Below are 22,366 nucleotides of genomic sequence, written 5' to 3' on the forward strand. Positions count from 1 at the left end.
ATAGCTGTGAACACTATATAGAGCATGGTCATTAACTGGTGGTTTTGACTGATTTTTTTTGACTTCTAAAAGGAACAGCTTACACTAAACTCATTTAGGTACAGTTTTCAAGTGGCAACTCCGACAAATTTTAATACATGCACAATGCAAGTAAGATGGGGAAGTACAGAGACAGGTCTTAAAAGAATTCCTTCAGCATGAAGGTTTGGTTAATGCCCAAGTCCATTTTATTGTTGAAATGGTCATATTTTCTTGTGTTATACTATATTAAAACTTTTGACTACATGATATGAGTATAGCTAAGCTGTATTCATGGTAAACTGACACACTAGCAAGTTTAAAGGAAATCTGTAGTATATAAAGTTTAGTTTGTAGCAAAACATTTCCTGACAACAGCAATTTAGAAAGTAAATCAGGAACTGTTTTAGCATTTTTTTGTGGCAACAGTTCAAACTCTTAAACAAACCACAGAGTTGGCATTTATTAAAGAATACCCAAAACTTATTCTTATGAATTTTTGCCACATGGTTCCTATTTACTCATTCAAATGCTTGCAATGCCAAACAATAACAATTGCTGTATTAAAGTAATTAAGTACAGAAGTTTCATATTAAATCTGTAATTTTTCATTGTAACTTTATTGAAAGTAAGGTCAAATGAGGTAACTTTAATTTCATGATTTACAAATATCTGTATTTTTAGGCATAGTCCTTTTGTTTTTTATATAAAACTTACTTACACCATTTTAGGTCAAATTTGCTCCCTCTCCCACTGATAAATTATACAAATTATACATAACTCATTGTGCTACTGCCAACAAAACACAGTTGTCAACTGCATGTTGCTCATCTATTTGTCAAACTGTCTTTTTAAAACATGTATAAAGGCATCTTTTGGTACTTCAACATTGCCAATTTTTCTCATCAACTTCTTCCCCTCTGCCTGCCGCTTTAAAAGCTTCATTCTTCTTGTAATGTCTCCACCATACTACAAAAAAGAAAAAATATTTTAGTAAGTTAACTACAGCTTCAGTACATTTCAGCAACTAAATTCAAGGACTTGAACAAAAATGCTCCCAAAGGGTAATTATATTATTCACAACATAAAATTCTCTCATACTGCAAGTAGTTATCCCAAAAGAGGGCTACTTAAGAATGAGCCGGTGAGCAGTTTCATTTGGACAATTAATTTATATTTAGGTAACTGAATCTACCTTTAACATAAGCCTGTCTGACATTTCAGACAACCTACAGGAGATCAAATCCATTTGGAAAGAATCTGGAGGCCATATGCTGTGGTACCTTGCAGCATCTTGAAATGGCACTAGGTGCTTACATTCACTTATCTAAAGTGAACTGAATCCTTACATATGTTGAACAGCTAGGCATGTACATTATGAAACAGATGCTATCAGAAAAATTCGTAATAGTTTTGAGAAGGGGACAATATTTCTTTAATCTCTTCACCTTGTTAGCTTCAAAAATCTAAAGTCAAGATAACTAAGAAGCATCACGTTTTTCCTGTAGTTTCGTCCAGTCTTGTTCATTAAGTATTCCATTTTTAAGATCCTGTCATGATTAATCAGTGAAAACCCAAGTAAAATTCTAATCACGATCAGTATCTAAAGAGGCACTTTTATACTTTATATACCTGTATATTGCCTGAAAAAAACAATTTAGGAAGGATGTGGAATTACAAGTTTTTGTGTATAAACACACACACATGTGCATGTTTACTGTATGTACAGAACTATTAGAAGATAGAGGAGACGGGAGTAAAAACTGACAGAGTCTCTCTTCAGTTCACTGTAAGTGTGCAACTTTGAAAAAGCAATTACTTTTTCAGACCCAAACTTACTGCAAGGATCAGCTATAAGAACTGAATTTAAAAATTTTAAAATGCTCCCAAACAGCTGACACTTACAGCTTGTACTAGTAAGTGTCAATGAATATTATCAGATATTTTAAAGCTTTTATTTGGTCTCTATGTAAAGATAGGCTTATCACATTAGCAGGACTACCAGATTTACATGTATTAGAAATCCCCAAAAAATACCTACACATTTTGCCACGACATTTTTTCTGTAAGCTTTCAGCCTGTAAAATAGAATACCATATATATGTCAACATATTAGTGCATCTCTTATATGTAACGCTAAATACTGAGTTTTCAAAATGTTGAACATTGTTTTTCTACTAGTTTTGTAAGATACATTGCTATCATGATATTTTCTTATTTTGCATACAGAAATCAAAGCTATAAGCAAAAGATGTAAATTATATTTCTGAATTCTAGAAATAGCTCTTAAAGAGGTATATAATTACACATAAAAATTAAAATCTTTTTTTATCTAGGTTTTCTGCTGTGATTCACAGTATTATATTAGTGTTACATGTGTGTGTGCGTAGCTATATGCACATACACAAGTTCTCATAGCAGATCTTTATCTTCTGCTTAGATCCCTATTTTTAATTCTTTTATCGCAGTTTAAATTCCATTTCAACAGCAGCAAGGCAAATACAGAAAGAACACAATTAAGGAAATTGTTTTTTCTAAAGGAAGTGCTACTGCTAAGAAATAGTTGTGCATGCTCAGCTTGCGACATACTTTGTTTAGAATTGCACTATTCAGTTCTTTTTTTGCTGACTCTTCTAGAGATTCAGCTGTTCCACAAATAGCTTATTTTTTTCCATCAGTGAGAAACTTTTTCCACAGCCAAAAAGGAATTGGACACCTGGGTATTGCAAGTTCTACTCCATGCATTAAGTCCAGTGCTGACCACAAGCAATTTAAAATACATTTTTTCAGTTAATCTTACAGGAAGGGTAAAGGCAAAGGGTAAAGTGGTTCCACTTACGTTTCTCTTGCAATGATTTTCTTGCCAATAGCAGCCTGGATGGCTATTTCAAACAACTGTCTAGGTATAGCATCTTTTAAACGTTCACACAGGAATTTACCAGTGGCATATGCCTTATCACTGAAAGAGAAAGTCACTAGTGCTATTAGAAGGAACAATACAACCTCAAACGTATCTGTAGATAGAATGTTTGAGAAAATGATTTTAATCATCTTTTAAACTCAAATATAAATTGACCAGATCATAATTTTGCATCTCATGAGTGCTCACTTCATGCCATCCATTTCACAAAACAGGTAATAGGATTACATTAACAGAAGGTCTTCAAGCAAATTTAAAATATTCGTAATACATACATCAATTGTCTAAAGCCAGTGATTACTGTCACAGCTTCTACTGCTATTTTAAACTACAAAGTCAAAGAAAATTTTTATTAATTTTTGACATAGTAGGTCAAAAGATCTATGTATTTTAAAAATATTTCAAATATTATAAAAACATTTTGAAAACTTTCTTGATATTTATGAGAACAATTTTCTAAAGTGTGATCTGCTAATCAAAATTATCAAGGCATTCAACATCTGCACACACTTCAGATTTGGTGAAAAAAATCAAAACATTTTTAAAGTAGCAGCAAGAGAAGTACTTTTAAAAACCACTGAAAACAACTGGCTGTCATCTCTAAAAATTTGCATTCATGTAGCAATAGCATGACTTCCTGCTACCTATACAACACAAGCCGTAAAAAGAACTGTTGTTTAAGCATTAGTGGTATAGAATATTCAGATTTTACTTGCATAATTAGGACAGTGAATACTGGCTCAGATTACTGAGGTTACTGTCAGTATAATTCTGCATATAAAAACAGAGGTTATCAGTTACAGTGAGAGGAGTCTGAGAATAACTGGAACAGGAGGAGAATGAGTTGAAAAATCATTTGTAAGCAAAAGGTGAAAGGGTAAAAAGGGTATTAGTTTCAATAAGCAGAAACAGTTCAGAGGTACAGGTCAAACTGACCAGCTTTTACATGGCTGGCCACTCCATTTTACATCTTTTCAAAGTAAAAGATGCATGTAGCTTATTAGACGCACTCCATATTCATGAAAAATGTTAAATAGCCAAGGTATAGCAGAGAGATTTATTTCAGTCCATCACCATGACCTTTCTAAACAAGATAAGTGTATTGTTTTCCTGCTTTGACCTTCTAAAGCCAAAGATACTGAATTCAAGGATTTCAAAACTTTAAACRACTGTAAGTTAGGGCTTTGAGCTAATCAACCAGAAAAGAAAAAGTGGATCCCAGCACTACAGGACAGGGATGGTGAAGTTACAGAAGGGAGCCTTGCGGAGACTTTGTGGGGAGAAAGCAAAAATGAGAAGCTGTAAACAGAAAGAAATTATTTGCACCAGTAAGTGAGGAATGCCTGAGAAACTGATTATTTTTTGCATAGGGAAAAACAATCATTTTAGCAAACATTTTGGAGACAATTACATTTGGAGTATGTAAATACTTGCATTCTCCTAGTAGTCTGGTAGGGGACAAGATTATAGCAAACTTGCATAGAACAGAAATGACTGGGGGGAGGGGGGGGCATAAAACCAAATATTTCAGTTTTTTAATATTGAATAATAAAATACTATAAATGATATATCTGGCATCTCCAAAGCTGTTCTGTCTTCAACTTTTCCAGTTCTTCAGAAGATTGGCATTTTGTATTTTCTTCTTCTTACCCCTTCCACCATTATAGATACATTTTATCAGAATGGGAAGCAGAACATTTCTGAGATTTGTTTTTAACTGCCATGTGTTCCCTAATTCCATCCTAATTATAAAATGCCTCGTTTTTTCAGATCATCTCCAAAAGTGATGATGTTGTGAAATCCTTAATGCTGTATTTATATATATTCATCCTAAGATATATATTTTCATTGTATATTAACAAGAAGTCTAATTATTTGAAATAGAAAAAAATAGTCAACCTACTTGTGTATGATTGTTGCCAGTTCTTCAACTGGATTTCCATTTATAAGAATGTCCATTTTGATAATGTCTGCTGCCTGGTACCCTGCATCCTCATAATCAAAACTAAAAGAAAAAGCAATTTAAAAGTCAGTAGCAACTTCGTGAAAATTATCTTCTGTATTCTTTGTTCTAGATATTTTAAGTTTTGTACACACTTTTTAATAAGTGTATACACTTATTTTAATAAAACACTTGGAACTTTTATAAAAAGTAGGAGCACAGTTTTTAAATAGTCTCTCAATAGGTCACCTTCTGCAAAACTGGACGGGCAATTTACTGCAGATAAATCTTTGCTCCACTGCAGCAAAAGACATCATCTTCTATTCCATATTCCAGCTACTGAGCAGGGTAAATCTATCAGGAATCTACATTCTTACTGCACTTTCTAAGACTTTACCCAAATACAAAGATGATGCTTCTATCAGTTGGAAATTCATTAAAACTCAAGTCAACAGAGCCCTTCAAAACTTTTTGTCAGCATTCTTGATGTCACAAGCATCAAGCACCAACACTGGACTGTGTTCTTTGCATCCTCCCATTTGACAGTAGGTTTGTAAAACCCACATTATCATCATCTCTGGTAACCAAGTATCTCTCTTCATTTCCAACTCCATTCTTCCAAGCCATGTTTCTCCTTTGGTAGAGAGAAGCCTTGCTATCTGTGTCAGCTGGCAAGAATTCTTAAAATGGAGATACAAAATTGTACAATAGATTATGTGCATCTTGTACACAAGTATAAGTGAAGAGTACCAATCCCATTAAATATGGTCAGATCTGAAATATCAGAGGAAAAAAGAAAGCTTTCAGAGTACTTTAAAGTACTTCTATCTTAATTGGCTTAAATAAATCTTTGTATAGTTGTGTGAGTAAATGTATCAAAAGTATGATTAGTGAGAGTGTTAAGTACATAAGCAAGATTTGATAGCCAATTAGGAAATAAAAGTCCAGAAGTATTGGTAATGCTATATTGATTGCTATCACACTTGAATAAAAGGAAATCTAGCATAATTCTAGTAATGGGACATTTCTTGAGAGAGGCTGACGTTCCTATCTAGTTGGAGAAGCAGATCCTGAACAAAAAAGTCTCCATCTACCTATACTATTTTTTATTCCTCACCTTTCTTTATGCTTCTACTTCAAATACACACAAACACTACCAAAATAGTAGGTTTCCCTTACCTTTACAAGGTATATTTAAGGAAACAGAGAATCAAATCAAGTTCAGTCCTTTAATAACATTTGTTATATTTTAGGCTTATAAAATGGAGAATGTAATTAGTCCTGGTAAAGCATAATGTATCTTACTAACAAATTCTCAGCACGTAAGGTTTACAACAGCCATTGAGTCTTCTGTGATGATGTAAGCCCATCTGCCTTGCAACATTTTCCCTTCAATTAAACTCAAAGGCTCTTGACAAACAGCTGAGCATTTTTCTAGCATCTGAATTTACAGAATCCACTCACAAGACATAATTAACACAAGTAGTAGTTTTTCAGGGATTCCTTGACAGACAATGCCCATTCTCTTGTTAGATGCACGAGACTCACAATTAGTGAGTGTCACCTTATGTGGCACACTTGAAAAATACAGGCCTGATATGAGGAGAATTGTAAGATAAGATACATGTGATTCAGGTTAAATGATTCTCAGAGTTATTTCTACTCATTTTCTCATGAATCCAATTTATTAAAGCTAAAATAGGACTAGGTTTGCAACACACATATTCTTTGCTTATGCCTTTTTAGGTCTTCTTCTCAGGTTCTTTTTTTCTTTCCCTGCCTCAGGGAACTGGGGAAGGAGAAAGGAAGAACAAAAGTTGTAGTTACCTTGCATAACCAGAAGACAGAGATTTAAGAGCGTCATAGAAATCCAGCACAATTTCATTCAGTGGAAAGAGATATTTCAGCATAACCCTGTGTTCATCAATGTACAACATATCCTTCTGGACTGCCCTGCGATCCTAGACAAATAAAAAATGTTTTCAATTCCTATTGACAGAAATGTCCTACAATAAAATAGACAGCTATCCAATTACACTAGAATACTGCAAAACTTAAAGCCTCAGGGTAACTTTTCTTGTTAGTTCGATTCGGGCCCAGAACAAATAAGGAGCTGCAAAACAATAATTAAAGAAATAGCTGTAATTTAACTAGACAAATGGTTCAAATCTCTCTCTTTCTAAAAGCTGAATTTCTGAAATCCTTAACAACTCCTGCTTACTGCTGCCTTTTAAGTTTTTAGGGTATTATGGTCACAAACTCACTCACTGAAATTAGGTCTTCAGTAGGGCATTATGTACTAGCACTGGCGGGCTCATCTTTCTTGTCAGCAGGGTATTCTTAAAATTGTTTTGTGAATTCTTTTTAACAGATCCTACGCTTCTATAAGCTGACATAGAAGTACTGCACTGTTTCCTATTACACAACTTGAAATGCTAAGATTAAAAGCTAAAAAAAATATTGCAAAGAAATTATATAAAAATGCTATCTACGAAATTTAAAACTTTTTCACTTAAAGATAATTCAGATGCACTTGGGGGACATGTTTAGCCATCACCATTCTAGATGCACTTCAGTGAAGTACTGAATAAGTGTATAAAACCACAGCAAAATATTGAAAGAAGTCACAGTTAAATGAATTTACTTCTAAAAACTAATAGATCTTACCCTCCCTGCTGCAGATTTTGTTTACTCTCGGCAAAACAAAACCAGCTATAAATTTTTTCTGCTACAGGATGCTGGAGCAAGTATTCTACTGTCAATGAGTTTTAACATTAATTTTCAGTATAAGCATTTTGAAGTTCAAAACTAATTTTACAAGTAAGCTTAAAATATTTATTCTCCTTTAAGAAATATTTATTACTGTCCAAAGATACTCTTCACTAATATTTACTAATTTACTATTCACTAATATATCTCACTATCTAGTATCTTCACTATTATTTAAGTATCTTAAAAAACTTAATAAAAATGACAAAACTAAAACCATATACCAACCTGACACAGAGCAATTATTTTCCCAATATATTTGTGAGGTGTTACAATAGTGCCGAGAACAGTTGGCTCCAAATATTCAGATACGGATAGTTTATCAGGAAAATGAGCAGGGTTGATAATTGTAATCTCTTCTTTACCATATTCCTGAGGGAAAAAAGGGAGAGAAAAAAAAAGACTGCTATTTTACAAAGAAATAGACTGAACCATATATATAAGAAAAAATAATGGAGGAGAAGAGGGATGGAGAGGAGGCATAGGGAGGAGATGAATACAGTGTTGAAAAAATGCTTATTTTTTTTCAGTTCTTGGGGATACCTGTGAGTTATACAACCCAAATTCATACCAAGTTTGGTTTTAAAAACAGGCTTCTATATCAAAGTCCCCTATCAGCATATCTTTAAAATGTCACCTAGATCATCTTCATCACTTGTGTAATGAACTGGAAAAAATGGTTTCTCTGCAGTCTGGTGAAAATGCAGACTATCAGAACAAAACATCGCACTTAATCTTTTCAGTCTCCTAATTTCTGTATAGTTGTCCAGTTCAAAGTTCAGTTTCATGCATTAATTTAATCTCTGTTGACAAAATCAGCAAGTCTTTCCAGTTATAGTTATACATGTGTAATGTTACACTTTGTAACTAAAGTGTAATCGTAATCTCTATGAACTAAAGATACAGAATTTTACAGGAAGCTACCAAAAAATTGCTACAGCTGAAAAGTGATCAGTGAGGCAGCTGAGTATTTTCAGCTCAGTATTTTCAGTTCTCATTCAGTGAGAGATGATCTCTTTGCCTTATTTACTGCACATCATTCAGTCTCTACACTGCACTGAACAACAGTCAGAGATCAATATACCCAATCTCTTCACAGATTAGTTTTAGAACTCTTGACACTGAAAGACTGGAATCCCAGATAGTACAAGAAAGCTGGTCCAGTCAATGATTTACCAGGAATAGCTTAAGTTAAAGGGTAATATTTAATATCAGACCTTATGATCCACTTGGACTAGAAATTCTGTTTTGAAGTTTAAAACAAATTACTCCATGTACCAGTCACAGACCCAAAAAACTGACTAAAGATGGACTTCCTCCTTCGGAATATATTAGAATTTCACATTCAAATCATCTGAATATAATATTACAGAGCACCATTTTTCATGACCCAGTACTGAAACTTGAAGAACAAACTAAGTCAACAGGTTGATTCTTGACACACATACATGTCATACCTCCATACATCAAAGCAAGAAAATATATCACCTCTACTGTCAGGGGAGTGTTCCAGAACAGGAACTCGACTTCTACCACTGTGAAAGCTGGAAACCCAAATACCCCATTTCACTCTGGCCCACAGCAGCAATCCAGAACAATTTATGTATTGAAGGTGTCAACTACTTAATTCATAGCTGCTGCAATGCTAAAGCAAGAAGCCAAAATGTTTCATATCTTGCAGGTACAGCAACATTGCTACATAAACTGTTTAGAAACTAGATTTGCTTAATATTTACAGGTACATATTGCATAATGAGCAGTTAGCCTATTTGAAGCTTCCTCTGTCAAGTGGTGCTCATAAGCCCTTTTCTGTTGAGTTCTGTCGAGACACGTGAATTTTCTTTGCATCCATGTCAATGAGGTTTGCGTATGCCTGTTCAACTATGATCAGGCTCGCTTGTCTCTACCTACCCTTGCCACTATCTACAGTGCAAATCACTACTCAAAACATTCATGGTTTCTGACATGTAAAGCCTGTCTGGAAGTATTATTTCACCTGTCTAGTTCAGCTCATTCAGTATGTGCTTAAAGCAGCAAGAAAGGTGTCTTTTATCCTCCTTTTCAGCTGTTTTCAAGGACAAGTGTAAGTCATGAAAACAGAGCGCTTAAAGGCAAAAGGGGAAAACTAACTTAAGAATTATTTTAATAAAATAAAGAATGTTAAGTATCTGTGATTCTAATGTTTATCTTAAAAGTATTACAATACATTTAAAAAGTACATCTCCTTATAATAGCAGGGTTTTAAACTGTCACTGGCATAAAGTTGTAATAAATTTAACATACCTTTATTAACTTTGCTGAGGAAAGAATAGCTTTATAGGGAACAGTAGGTGCAGTCAAAATAACAGACATGTTATATTCTTGCTCCAAACGCTGATTAAAAACTTCCATATGTAAAAGACCAAGAAAACCCAACCTAAGGGGGAAAAAAAAATCCTGCTATTCAAAGTACTTGTATAGCCCCTGGAAATCTAGTATTTCCCCCCCCCCCCAGTATGTTTACTGCTGGTCTCACAGTATTAAACACAGCAAAGAAACCTCCAAAAGACAAAGTCAAAGTCCTACAGTGGAACAGTATGAGTCTTCAAGAACAAAAACCATCAGTCACAACAAATTGCATACTCTGGGCAAATATAAGCTCACATGCTGTCCTTCTTTAGCTATCATTAATTTGAATTAAAGTTTCCAATCTTGAATTAGTTTAAATTCAACTTCCATTTGCCTTAAACTTGCATTAACAATTTATAAACAGTTTGAAAAACTAAAGTAGCATAAAAGCCTTACCTCCATCCAGCTCCTAAAGCAAGGCTACTGTCACGATGAACACTTACACTGGAATCATTCAGTGTCAGTCTTTCCAAAGCACTTTTGAGATTATTATATTCTGACTGGTCTATAGGATACATTCCTGTCAAACAAATTAGATAAAGTGATGTGATAAAGAGATTTCTCTGATTTAGTATATACCTAACATTCAAAAATGCCTCTTCACTTCTCTTGGAACTCAAATTTTAGACTTCTTCAAATGCAAAACCAGGATATAAGGAGAGTACTTTTTTGCAGAAACTAGAGATAAAATTATGGTTAAAATGTAATGAAGTTTTAGATTACCTTAGAAAAACAAGGATTAACATTCAAATGATAATGCTATGAATACTGTGCTCACCTAATCCTTCGCAGTTGTGGAAGATGCACAAATGCATACAACCATTATTTTGCAGGGCTGCTATGTAATCCTGTTGCTAAACGACTAAGCAGATTAATTCCTCCAAGATGCTCTTTCAAAAATACTAGCGGTTAAAAAAATTGTCATACAAAACTATCAAAGTTGCTAATGTTTTTATTAATTTCAAAAAATATAAAAGGAGCTGTCTGTATAATTAGCACTAAAAATAAATTCTACTGTATGACTTCCACGTTCTCAGATATTCAATAAACGTTGATTGCTCTATGCCAAGAAGCAATGCACAGACATGACATACCTATCTAGGATTACACTTTTCCTTCTACATTTACTGGCAGTTAAGAATATCTTCATGAGCTAGTTCAAGTGAATTTTGTCCATTCCCTCAGAACAAGTCTAAGAAGTGATATGACAGAATTTTCTTCTGAAGTCATCTGTCACAGTATTTGTTGCACTTACTGAAGCAAAAGATGGTGACAACAGCTAAAGAGAAGCACTCAACCTTACAATCAAGTATTTTACAAAATCATTTTGAAAACTAGCTTTGGTAGTTTATCACATTTATCAAAAATTAATGAAACAGCTGCTAGTTTTTAAAATAAAAAAACAACATGATAGAAACCTGATTATTTTGAAACCTGAAGAGTTTCAAAAATGAACTTAATTTTTCAAAGTTTCAACTTTTCTTCTCCAGTCATCAAGACTGTAGTGGCTACAGAAGCAATAAAAATGGCTAAAACTAAATATCAGTCCTGTATTCATGTAAAACCAATCTGCAATGATTATTAGTCCTATCTGTTAAGTCACCAGAAAAATTATGCAAAGCTATACAAACAGCATGTGCCCTTCTAGCTTAATTTTGCTAAAATTCTAATCCTCACAAATGTTAACACACACACACATTCTTTCCGGAGATCTAGTACTTACTCTTGCTACTAGCATAAATATGATTCCATTTTTAATCAGTTTACTCCTCACCTGCAAAGACCATTGGTTTCGCTGACTTAAAGCCAGGCAAAGGCTCCACTGGCTGTTTATGCATAAAGAGTGTGTCTCCTATTTGGGCTTCCGTTACCTCTTTCATGCCAGCAATCAGGTAGCCCACCTGTCCAGCATATCTAAATAAAATTTGCATTATGTGGAGATGCTTCTTGTAATTATCAGTTTTACCAGCATTCTTCCCCATCTAAATTCACTCAATCAGAAATTCAAATAAACCATCCCCCAAAAGCCCATCCACAATCTAAAAGCCAAATTTAAGTTGTTGTTCTTGCAATCTGTAAATTTTGTCTCAAATAATGAGCTGTCTGTGACTCAAGTAATTATACTTCTGTTACAGCTAAATGATACACTCCATTTCTGCACTATTCCCAATTTGAAAGCAGGAGTGAGAGGGAACTTCAAGGACCTAAAACTCAGAAGCCAGAATAGTTCCCAGCTGCCACACCACAGCAAGCTTCCCGTACTATATAGGAGAAACAAAGACAAATGCCCTCCATAAACATGTAATGCTGTTAGGACAGGAACCCATGACACGTAATAATCATGGGTAAGACACACTAATCTAGTCTTACTGAGAATTGCCACAGAAGTTTATTAATAAATACTTGGGTTCTTCACTAATTCTACATACCTGATTTCCTTCCTACTGCTGCCATGAGGAGACAGTTTATAGAAGCTGCTGCATTCATAGATTTAAGATTTTCTACTCACAATATATGTTGCAATAATAACTAAGATGAAGCCCCATTCCCTTCCACTCTCAAACAAGGTAGTAGTTAGAAATAAATTGGACAGCTGAATAAGAACATCAAACGCTAATCTTGAATAAACAAACAACCACCTAGCTGTCCAGATGCTCAGTGTACTATAGACTCATTTGTACAACAGCTTCCTTCCTCTACATTATCAGCTCAGTGCCATCAAGAATATTCAGGCAGGAAAAATTGCAAAACAGAATTAAAAAAAAAACAACTTAAGCATAAACAGTTTTTATCCATTTGCAATAATTCATCCTGAAAGTTCTAAAACTATTTAGAGTAATTCCTTGAAGACAAGAAGTCCTTTTAATGCTAAAAGCCCTTTTTTATGCCTACGGCCAAAAGCTTAACTTGTGTTAGATCAATTTTAAAAGATATTAACAAAAGACCTTTACATTACCCAACTTAAGAATTTTTAAAAAATGTGTAATCACTGCAACAGAATTATATCACTTCTAAAATCTTGACTGATCTGTATTTCATATGTATAGCCTTCTCTAGTAAGATACAAGATTATATAGATCTTTTACAATCTTTTAATAAGATTCATCAGGAAGGTTAGATTCTGCCACTTCTTTTTTTTTTTTTTTTTTGATTTATCATTAACAGTGACAGGTAATTAACTTCGAGAGTGTTATTTCTGAAGAGTATTGAAAGACCTGTGTGAACTAAATACTGCAATACAATAGGAGAAAAATCTCAGTTGAGTTCCAGAACCACAGAGTTCCCTCCATGAGTGCATTAGGATTAAACAAACTACTGAAGAGACTCTTCTACCACTAGATTCTACTGGCTAGATTAAAATTTAATGACAGAACACAAACAGAAGTCCTAGTGAGCACTTCCTGAATTTCCCTACCTCATTGCCATTTAAGAATTCCCACTCTGATTTTTCATTACAGCTGATCAGAAACCACGCAGTAAGCTTCTGATGCATTTTAGCTTTGTCTCTACCTGGCTGAAAAGCAGACAAATCCAAACAACCCAGAAGTCTTCACATACTATGTCTTTTCACGGGGACTATGAAGACAGGCTGGGAGACTGCATGCATCAGAGGTGGACCTCAGCTGTGCAATGAGCTAAAAGTAAATTGCGCATGAACAATTTACACCATACAATGACTTTTAGAAAAAGTTGAGAAAGGCACATAGCTAATGTTCTCCTCTCCAAAAGCTTTTGTCTCAACATGACTAGAAAGACTGACATTAAGCATTCACTCACTATACTTATACATTTATTCAATAGTAATAAAAAAAACACTAAAAACCAATAACAAAGAAATCAACCTTTCCCAGCTTCTACCAAAGCAAAAATTGAATAGAAATGTAAGCTTTTGTATTTTACAGTGTCACATTTTGTATCTCACACCAATTTATTGTTTGTTCTACTCAAAGAAATTTGTACTTACAGTTTGTGTGTTGGCTGTTCATTTGGAGTCAGTATTCCTACTTCACTAACTTCATACCTTTTCTTTGTGTGAGCAGACACAATTTTATGCCCTTTCTGAATCTCCCCACCAAAAAGTGCAATATTAGCTATGACACCTCGGTAGCGGTCAAAGGTGGAGTCAAACACCAAGGCTTTCAATGGATCAGTAGTATTAAACTGGGGTCTGTCACAAAAGAGTAAAACAATATACTAGGCAGCATGCTTTAAAGTCAATAGTCCCATTCCCTTCCTCCCCCCCCCCCCCAAAAAAAAAAAAAAAAAAAAACATTTCTGTATTATTATGAAMAACGCTATGGAGTGATTTTCAGCATAACATGCCCATACCAGACCTCACTTCAGTGTTTCACTGTGCATGATGCAGCAAAACTATTTGCTCTATTTTCTCTATGTGCAATAGCAGCACAAATAAACCAAAGACAAATGCATATCCACCATCCCCATCTCCCAAGGGGTGAAAATAATTATTGAAATATTAGTTTATTTGGGAATGTTGGAATGTTACTCAATAGTAACATTCCAACAACTGAGTTAAAAAAAAAAAAAAAAAGCTCACTGATCTTTTGCTTTTGCTACTTTTAATGTAAAACTATTTTTGGATTTTTTTCTAGTTTCTTTTAATTAGAATCATTAGCTAATAAGAGGAAAGAAATACAAAAAACCAATATACTGACTGAAATTGAACTGCAATTTAGCAACTTTGTCATCAAGTTCCTAGATAAAAGTCTATTTTAAAGCTCAAGTTCAGGATATGAAACTTTGTAAAGACAGCAGATTTCAATTACCCATATCATAGTAACAATGCAATGTTCAAAACCAGTAATACAGATTCTGAAACAGTTTCAGAGGGAAAAACAGACCTTGTTTTTAAATTGAAGCCAGATAAACATTTATAGAAGTATATAGAAGTATATAGAAACCTTACTGGTTTACTTCTCAGCTTTCCTTTCAGCCTCCATTCAGAACAGTACTGTACAAATGTAACTCAGTTTCTTAAGTTCCTCTTACGAGGTTCCACAACTAAAATACAGAACTTACGGTGGAACTTTTTCGATGACTTTTTGTAGAACTCTCTCAACATTTCTTCCTTGTTTAGCAGAAATCTAAAACAAGTCCAACAACAATTTTATTAGGCATCTCTCTTAAGCTCATTCAATATTTATTAGTGTCACAGTTAGTTAGTTAGCTACAGTTGACACTACCCACAAAAATATTCCAAAGTGAGAGAACAGTAAGAAACAATTTCAAGTTTCTCTGATGCATTATCAAGGCATATTAGAATGTTTAACTGAGAAGTTTTTTCTCCATTTCTGTCTTCTGGGAGACAATAATCTAAAAAATTCACACCATACTTCAAAGACAGACAGGCAAAACCTTGATTTACTATGTGTACACATCTCACTAGCTACAAAGTAGGAACAGGTATACAATCAGTCATATTATGCAACTTTAAAGGATCTTACCCTTATACATTCATCTCCAGGAATATCAAACAGCTTCTCAACTTGTTTTTCAACTCTTTCAGGGTCTGCATTCTTCAAATCAATCTAAAAAACAACATACTGCTAAACATACAGCAACTGCATCTTAAGATTCAGCATACATCCCAAAAATACAAGTTAAGGAATATTTATGGATTTACCTATAAATACTGGAGGTCTTCAGCAAAAGATCTATAGATTTATATCATAGAATCACAAGGCTGGAAAGGGCCTCTGGAGATCATCTAGTCCAACTCTCAGCATAGCCCATACAGGGATTGAACACGCAACCCTGGCATTAATAGCACCATGCTCTAACCAGCTGAGCTAAACCTGCCCCAATTCTCAGTATTGAACAGTATCATCTAAACGGTCAGTTGCTTTTCATATCACAGCCCTTATACACTTTAAGCTTACTTTTTCACAGACTAAAATATGTTCCTCATCAAGGTGAATTCTACAGAGTGCTTCTGAACTTAACATGTGGACTCCACAAATACCTTTTTTCACTGCTGCTTTTAGAAAATGCTCTTTTTATGTATTTTATGAAATCAGTTACTCTAAAATACTGAACAGACAGAAAAAGCACAAAGTTTTTATTACATACTAGTTAAGTTTGTTTTTCAGTATACCCTTCTACTTGAGGACACGTTTCTTATCAATTTTCTATATATTCATACAACCCAATAATTTAATATTAACTCTAAAACTTTATTACCTTGTTTATGACAGGAATTATTGCAAGCTGTGCTTCAAAAGCAAGATAGAAGTTTGCCACTGTCTGAGCTTGAATACCCTAGAAAACATGCATTAAAATAAAAGTTTAATCTTACTGGTTCTTTCTTGGCATATCATACAAGAATAATACTACTTTGCTATTTCCATTCATTCCTTCTTTTGGGGAATGGAAAATAATTAACGGTAATTGATTATACACCTTTTTTAGAAAGAAAATAAAATCATAAGATCATTTATCATTATGTGAATATAAATAGGACAACTAACAATGCTGTATGTGTGACACCTCACATATGCTTAACGCATGTTACTTACTTCTGAATTGTCAAGATTGTAGCAGGTACCTCAAAGACAGATTCTTTGCCTACAGACTGTATTCACAAGTCAACTAACACAAAGTAAGTTAGTAATGCAATCATGGTAATAAAACTGTAATTGCTCCAGAGGGTAGGAACATACCTTCAGATTTACCTAACCGTTATTTTGGAAAATAAAAATGGATTATAAGATTTGTATCTTGTATTTCTCTCATAAGCAAGACAAAACAACAGTACTGGTTAGATAAGGAGGAAGATTAGCTTCCACATCCAATCCAATTGGCAGAGAAGGAGGGGGGAAGAGGCAAAGAGAGACAGAGGGAGAAAATGAAAGCTGAAGTCTAACTTCACAAATGGACCAGAGAGAATAGGAAGGGGAAGACAGGAGGGAGGGGAAAGACTTACAAAAAAGAAGTTACTCCTTCCACTTTGTTTTCAACAGCCCAAGCTGAAAATTACTTAGATGGGAATTAACCAGTATGGATACGTGGCCATACACTTTTGAGCAACATAAGGAAGAAGCAAAGAAAAATTATCAAAAAAGAGGAATAGAAGAGAGATATCTTTAAAAAGATCTCCATAATTCAGGCTAGAAGGGGAAACATTAGCAACTACAAAAAGGTTGTTTTGTAGATATTCTGCCTGAAAGGCAGAGAACACCAAATCATCACTAGTATATTTAAGTACAATATCAAAAATGTATGTACACACTAAATATAGAAATTTCAGTATATTCAGAAAACACATTTATCAAAGTTGACTTAAGAAGTCTACCTTCACAATAAGCTGGGAAGAACCAAATGTTCATAAACACAGACAGAAAGTTAGACATTTTCTCACCAAGAGAAACAAGCAGAAAAATGTAAAATTAAAAAAGTAACATTCATTTGACTTTTACACAACACAAATATAAACATACCATAGAAAAGATATCATTTAAATATTCTGTGCGAATATGTCCATATTTAAAATCATGATCCCCTAATTCTCCTCCTCTAGTCTACTAACAAAATCTTTAAAATGTTTCTAGCACTATATGAAGAGAAGGACATCCAAGGTCTTTGATTTCAATTCCTTCCCGGCATAGACTTTGTTGTAAGTTTCATAAACTTACAGAGTATCACCTTAAAACATTTTACCCCTTAACTCCTCTGCTTCTCCTGAAAAGTAAGTCCAGAATCCACTAATCTAGTGGTTATTAAAATTATTACAGAAATATGAGAAGTTTTTTGACAGTCACCTTTAGTTTAGGCTTTCCAAGATCAGTGTGCATTGTTGCAATGTAGTTGCAATATGCAACTACAACAAGTAGTCAACAGTGTGGTTGAATACACTGACTGTCAAGCTTTCCAGCAAGAAACAGAGGTACTCAAATGGGTGTTACTAGTACCACAGACTGCCACTTACAAAGTTCATGCTCTGTGACAAGTAGGATCTGATTCTTCACTAATCTCTTCTTTTATTTCTGTATCATGGAACTGCAGTATCTATAAGCACAAAAGTATTTGTCTATAGCTAAAAAAAACAACAACAAAAAGAAAACACTATCTTGAGTATTCTTTTGCAAGATAATATTTTACAGAGCTAGACTAGGAGTAAAAGTACTGTTGGAAAAACTGAAGAACAACAATCACCTCTCCAGACCGTTTAAAAAAAACGCTGAAATGCTAAGTAAGAGGGGAAAAAAAAAAAAAGAGAGAGAGAGAGAGAGAGAATTAAGAACTCCACCTCATTTGCATCCACTACAAGTATGACACCTTGACAGGCAGATAGTGACCGTGACACCTCATAGCTGAAATCTACGTGGCCCTGTGGAGAAAATAAATATTTGTAATTTCACATATTTTTAGTTCTTTGCAAAGACTTCTATGTTCTAAGGTTTTCATTTGTATATTTGTTCATCCAAAAGATTATTCTTCAAGAATAATGAAAGCATTTAAGGAATACAAGAAGAGACAAATCTGCTAGGTACTATTTTTAAATATAAAGACATTTAGTTGCGAATGTGTGTAATTTAAACACTGTTTATACTTAACTTACTGGCGTGTCAATGAGATTTAAGAGGTAGTTTACTCCTTCATAACTATAAAAGAGAGATGCAGACTGTGCTTTAACTGTAATCCCTCTTTCACGTTCCACTTGCAGCTTATCCAGCACTTGTTTATTACGGTCAGTTTTAGCAATTGCTCCTAAGGTCAAAAAACAGTTTTAATACTTCATTAGTATCTTACCCTATACAGATGTAAAGCTATACTATGATGGAGTGTACCACACTGATTGTGATTTAGTAGCTAATGAATAATTTGAAAAACAACTATAAAATTAAAACCTGAGTATTAACCCTCCAAACAATTCCTGAAAACGTCACTAACCAGAAGAACACGGGACAGAAGAACATGGGACACCTGCAGCTGCAAATGAAGTTTTTCTATCTGACTAGGCTCAAGTAAAACTTTCATTTAAAAATAAAATTATGCTTCTAGTATGCGTTAAATAGACTTTTACATATGAAGTTATATATAACAATACACCAGATGGCTGTGCTGCCGTTCAGAGAGACCTCAGCAGGCTGAAGAGATGGGCAGAGAGAAATCTCATGAAGTTCAACGAAGAGTCCTTTACTAGGGAGGAATATGTATGCACCAATATAGGCTGGGGGTTGACCTGCTGGGAAGTAGCTCTGCGGGGTGATGATGAGCCAGCAATGTGCCCTTGTAGCCAGGAAGGTAAATGGTCTCCTGGGGTGCATTAGGCAGAGTACTGCCAGCAGGTCGAGCGAGGTGATCCCGCCGCTCTACTCAGCCCTGGGGAGGCCTCATCCTGAGTGCTCTGTCCAGTGCTGGGCTCCCAAAGGGCAAGAGACACAGAAGTACTGAAACGAGTCCAACAGAGGGCTACTAAGATGGAGCATCTCTTCTATGAGGAAAGGCTTAAAGAGCTGGGACTATTCAGCTGGGAGAAGAGAAGGCTGAGGAAGGATCTTATAAATGTGTATAAGTATCTGAAGGGAGGGTATAGAAAAGATGCGATCAGATTCTTTTTGGTGGTGCCCAGTGATAGGACAAGGTGCAACAGGCACAAACTGAAATACAGGAAGTTCTGCCTGAACCTGAGAAAAAACCTTCTTTACTGTGAAGGTGACCAAGCACTGGAACATGCTGCCCAGAGAGGTTGTGGAGTTCTCCTTCCTTGGAGATACTCAAAAGCCACCTGGACACAATCCTGGGCAAAGTGCTCTAGGTGACTTTGCTTCAGCGGGGGTGGGAACGAGGGGGGGTTGGACTAGATGATCTCTGGAGGTCCCTTTAAACCTCAACTACGCTGTGATTCTGTGACAAAGCTAATTCCACTTCTCATACTTTGCCAGTAAGCCTAGTCCCACACCTAATGAGCATCCTGTAAGTCAGGGAAGAAACATCTTTTGGAGTATTCAGTACTTGAATGCAATGTGTCCTACTGTTCCAGTAGTGCATACAACAAAGTAAGAGTTGCTTTCTCCGGCAAAGACTGATAAATACAAAGATTCTTTTAACAAGCACAAAGATTTTTTTAAGAATGGGAGATGGGAACCAGATTTTGCAAACAGTTATATTCAAATGCTTTATAGTCTAGTGAAAAATAGTTTGCTAATGTTAATCTTATTGTAAATATATTTAGCTTCAGAATCAGTGAGTTTCACAACCATTAAATGCAGTTGTCCATGGTTTGCTCACAAGAGGAGGCTGCATCATTGCACTCTCGCATACGTACAAGCAGCTGAAGTTCCTCCTTGTTTCCATCACACTTTCGCAAACTACTCTGTCCAGAATTTCTAGGTTATAACATCCTTTTGTCCATCCCAAACTCTGGCAGAAAATACAATAAGCTTTCTGTGTACTGGTCTAACGGATAACTAGTCAGAATTTAGCAAAGAATATCATCTTAAAGAAGTGCAGCCTTCTCAGTCTCTTTCTAGGAACCTTGAGAGGTTTCTACCCATTCTTGTCCCTACTTGTAGGTAAACCTCAATCAGAAAGAAGGTACATCATGTTCACAGGTGTAACACTACACTACTGACAAGCTAATAGCACAAGCAAAGATATTAAGAAATTTAGTATTAAATCAAAGCTACAGAAATTTGCCTGTTTATATAATAAATAAAGATGACATAGATGAAATCAGAGCACTTACCTGTAATTTCCAACAATCTGTCTGCTAGGGTACTTTTGCCATGATCTACATGAGCTATAATACTGAAGTTTCGAATATTTTCAGCAGAATATGTAGACACATCTATTTTTTCCTGAAAAATAGAAATTCTTTTTCATAAACCATGGATACTGTCTCCACATACAATATGATTAACTCTTTATTAAGTTTTGAAAATTGCATTATCATTATGATTTTATAAAATCATAGGAACATAATATTGGAAAGAATTTAAGACAACCATACAATCCAGCATCTTTCCTATGTATGGATCAAGTTTAAGAAAAATTTTACAGGATGTATCTGGTTTTTTTATCTTAAAAATCCTTCATTTAACATTTCCCTAAACAGACCACACTAGCCTTTCATTACTCTTATGGCTTGAACGTTTCCTTCCCCATTTGTAGCAAGTTAGGATTAACATGGTTAGTCTTACTCTTCCAAGCATTCCAATCCTTGTCAACAACTAAGTATACTAGACACTCTAAGATTGCCTCCATCTTCTCTTTCCTAATAAATCCTACATCTTGTCCTTATTACTAGTCTTGTATGTTTTCAAATTTATATTCATCTTCATGCTCAACTTCATGCTCAAATTTTATCATCACTGCCACAGTTATTACAAAAGAATCAAAATACATGAAGTTTTGCATGGGTTTTTAACATTCTAACAGTGATAACAAGGATAAGGTTGTTAAGCAGTAGCCATGTGTGAGAAACAGATATATATTTGTTGTTTGCTACCATGCAGAGAGGGAATAAACAAATAAATAAATAAATAGCTCAAATTGCCACCAGTGTTTAAAATGATAACCTCTTCATTCTACTCACATGTATACCTACTAGGCTGAACAGTAAGCAAGCTTGAAAGTGTTATAAAAGGCATTGTGTTCTTATGAAACTAGGGAGTCAGAAAACTTATAACAGTTAAGGTTTGTAAAACTGTACTAAACCTGAGGATTAAGAAAATTGGATTAGTGAAATCATTAAGGACATCATTCTGCATGACAGGAAAACTGTGACACTCAGCTAGCAGTCCAGGCAGCAGCAACAACATTATCATTTATCAGCATTTATCACTAGGTTTGGTGAAAAAGGAAGCTACAGATAACACGGAAATCTTGATAAATTAAAAAGGGAAAAATAAACCAACAAAAAACAACTTGACTTCCTTGGTTCACACACAGAGAAGTTTAGCAATAGCTAGCTCCTTTTGTGTTATTCCTGCTTGTTCCAAATAACACAACATTCTGAAGAAAAGTGGTTTCATTTGTTTTTCAAGGTTTTCAGCATCAAGAACCAGGAGGTCACTACTAGCAGTCAATTACGCTCTACTCCAACACTGTGGCCGCAGCCTGCGAGGCTCGCAGCACCTCTCTTACACGAGGTGCGGTTGCAGCTCCGGGCCAGGCAGAGGAGAAAGCAAGCCCTGGGATCTCTGCTAGCATCCCAACACGGCATCGCCTGCAGGATGCTTCCACGCGGGACGGCGGGGCACTTCACCAAGGGGACGACAATAACCCCGCAGCGGGGAATCGCTGCTCGCCACCCGGGGACTCGCTCCAGGCAGCCCCGGCGGCGGCGAGGCGCCGCGCGGCCCCAC

General features: G+C 35.1%; 1 protein-coding gene across 1 annotated transcript in view; it reads right to left on the reverse strand.

Annotated features, from left to right (window-relative positions):
* Window positions 1-204: 204 nt before the first annotated feature.
* Window positions 205-22,366, reverse strand: part of GUF1 (GTP binding elongation factor GUF1) — a 33,237-nt gene continuing 11,075 nt past the window's right edge. The window contains exons 3-19 of the mRNA XM_085322840.1: window positions 21,603-21,664; window positions 20,746-20,873; window positions 18,616-18,764; window positions 18,304-18,384; window positions 16,239-16,316; window positions 15,503-15,586; window positions 15,078-15,142; window positions 14,002-14,205; window positions 11,812-11,951; window positions 10,434-10,557; window positions 9,933-10,065; window positions 7,878-8,021; window positions 6,708-6,841; window positions 4,842-4,943; window positions 2,858-2,977; window positions 2,060-2,096; window positions 205-987 (exon numbers count right to left, since the gene is read on the reverse strand). Coding sequence (XP_085178966.1) covers window positions 850-987; window positions 2,060-2,096; window positions 2,858-2,977; window positions 4,842-4,943; window positions 6,708-6,841; window positions 7,878-8,021; window positions 9,933-10,065; window positions 10,434-10,557; window positions 11,812-11,951; window positions 14,002-14,205; window positions 15,078-15,142; window positions 15,503-15,586; window positions 16,239-16,316; window positions 18,304-18,384; window positions 18,616-18,764; window positions 20,746-20,873; window positions 21,603-21,664 — 1,923 coding nt within the window. The 3' untranslated portion in view covers window positions 205-849. The remainder of the gene's footprint in view (window positions 988-2,059; window positions 2,097-2,857; window positions 2,978-4,841; window positions 4,944-6,707; window positions 6,842-7,877; window positions 8,022-9,932; window positions 10,066-10,433; window positions 10,558-11,811; window positions 11,952-14,001; window positions 14,206-15,077; window positions 15,143-15,502; window positions 15,587-16,238; window positions 16,317-18,303; window positions 18,385-18,615; window positions 18,765-20,745; window positions 20,874-21,602; window positions 21,665-22,366) is intronic.

This window comes from Rhea americana, unplaced genomic scaffold (assembly GCF_003343005.1).
Source record: "Rhea americana isolate MKP2758 unplaced genomic scaffold, rheAme1 scaffold_8, whole genome shotgun sequence".
Classification (NCBI taxonomy): domain Eukaryota; kingdom Metazoa; phylum Chordata; class Aves; order Rheiformes; family Rheidae; genus Rhea; species Rhea americana.